General features: G+C 44.3%; 1 protein-coding gene across 1 annotated transcript in view; it reads left to right on the forward strand.

Annotated features, from left to right (window-relative positions):
* Positions 1 to 1812: 1812 nt before the first annotated feature.
* dbpb (D site albumin promoter binding protein b) overlaps positions 1813 to 2222 on the forward strand; it is an 11181-nt gene continuing 10771 nt past the window's right edge. Inside the window, exon 1 of the mRNA XM_035672187.1 lies at positions 1813 to 1888. Within this exon, the coding sequence (XP_035528080.1) occupies positions 1813 to 1888 (76 nt within the window). The remainder of the gene's footprint in view (positions 1889 to 2222) is intronic.

Genomic DNA, 2222 nt, shown 5'->3' on the forward strand with positions numbered 1-2222 from the left:
TTTGTTTTCCTTTCATTTCTCATTCAAAATTACCTACTGCAATATCCAAAAGATGGTACAAAGTGCTAGTCAATGAACACGAGTAAGTTGTAACTGTAACCAAAGTCAGTATTGAAGTTTTACAATTATATTTAGCTTCATGTCCTGTGTGAACTACGTATCACTCTGTGGATTAAATGGATTTCAGGATGTAGTTGATATACCAATAAATTTCATCAACGTTCATAGGTTTACCAATGTTATTGGCCAGATTACTCCAGGGTGATGAATTGTTTTCAATAGTTTAAAAATTTACAGTATATTATCACCATACTTGAAATAAACGGCTGTGTAAAACTTCTCACTTTTAACTCCACAAGATGGCAGTAAGCAACTCATTTTACTCCACTCTTGGCCTGGTGTGGATGAGTGTGGCAGTCACATGGATTTTGCACTGATAGGGGGTGGACTGGAGAGGCTGAGTGTTGTGTGACTGAATTATGTGCCTGTCTGCTGTTTACTACAAGATTAATGCCACAAAGTAAACAAAATGCTTGAGCACCACTCGGTAATCTCACTGACTGTTTACACATTAATGTGGTGTAAGAGTAAAATTCAAATGCATGTGATTTTACATTTGTGTGAAGTATAAATTCACTGCATTAAGAAATAATATTATTTGTTACTGTGATTGCAAATCAATGATTTCACGGTAGAAAGAGTAGCTACACTGAAGTTGACCCCAACCACACAGTGTCCTTACAAGTGAAGGAGTTTCTATAGTAGAGTTTACAGTCATAAGTTTGTGCATTTGCATTTATATGATTATAAAAATCAACCTCTTGCTTGCAAATGTCTTGATTGCAAACAAAATATGACTATTCACACCCACTGCTGTTTACTGTGGAGTGACAGGTGGTAACCATCTTAGGGCCCCACAGCTGGACAAAATGTCCAGTCAGTATTTTGAAAGAAAAACAAGGGACAGTGTTAACTGAAGGTGCACTGAACCTCCTCCTTGCAGTTGACAGCACTATTACATTAAATACTATTCACACTTATTGCTTTATATCATATTTACTGTTATTATGTATTAAAGCTTTGAGCTGTATGACGACTCAAGTCTGTCAACTGTTCAAATGTAAACTTTTTTCATATCCAACTCTTTCTAAACGCCACAAAGGGGTGAATTCCTGCAGCGCGCGATGTTTTTCATGCACCGTACAGTAGACCAGACTGTCCTCGCGCTTTTTGTGTTTCGAACTGGTCTCACGCGGCAGTGGCATGCACGAGGGGAATCCGAGCGGGCGGGTTTATTCGACCTAATTCTGACCAATGGGAGCTCGTCGTGGGCGGAGCTACGAGCCTCCGCGGCCAATCGGAGCGAGAGCCGCGAGCGGACAGGCTTCGTCTCCGCGTGCCTGATACACGTGAGCTGGAACAGCTATTGTACGCCGGGAGGCAACGTGCTGAAGAGCTGCTCTCCTCCTCCTTCTCCTCTCGCCTGAAAAAACGGCACACTCACGTTTTCAGTGGATTACAAGGCAACTGGAAAAGCCATGCTGCACATCCTGATTATTAAAAGGCAGATAAAAACATCTCTAATAGGGATGGATACAAGTTCTGAGTCAGTGAGTCTGCGCAGAACTAAACGGGTTATTTATAATGGGTCTGTTAAAAGTATAATGATAACATTAAATGTGATCACACTGGAGGTTTGAGCGTGCACATGTTCAGTGTAAAGTCACACAGTTGTTGGTACCTGTCAGACAAAACAACACCGCCTGTTCAACCTCGGGAGTGTGGCACGAGGGTAGGTGTGTCTCATAAATAATGAGCGAGGGGCTCAGAGGTCTGCTGGAAGCCGAGGCCCCGCCCTCCTCGCGCCTCGCTCGCCTTGATCCGCGAGGTGTGACGTCACGTGAACTGCTCGTGTCCGTTCCAGCTGAGAGAGAGAGAGAGAGCACGGTCGGACGTGGACGTCGCACGGCCCAAACACAGACCGAAGCCCGTGAGCCCGTGACTGGATCCACCGGATGCAAAAAAAAGTACAGACAGAAAGAGGAAACGACCCCCTCCTCCCCCCGCGACGGACAGCAGAGCGCGACAGCAGAGGAGAGAAACACCAATACAACTTGTCATCTGACCAACACAGCCACTGCCCTCGTCGCTGAGTGTGTTGAGTGTGTGTTTTTTACTGTTCACACTGTTTCGGTTGTTTTGTTTTTGACGGGCTGTTTTTT

This window comes from Morone saxatilis, unplaced genomic scaffold (genome assembly GCF_004916995.1).
Source record: "Morone saxatilis isolate NCDOM2014 unplaced genomic scaffold, NCSU_SB_2.0 Contig24, whole genome shotgun sequence".
In the NCBI taxonomy this organism is placed as follows: Eukaryota; Metazoa; Chordata; class Actinopteri; family Moronidae; genus Morone; species Morone saxatilis.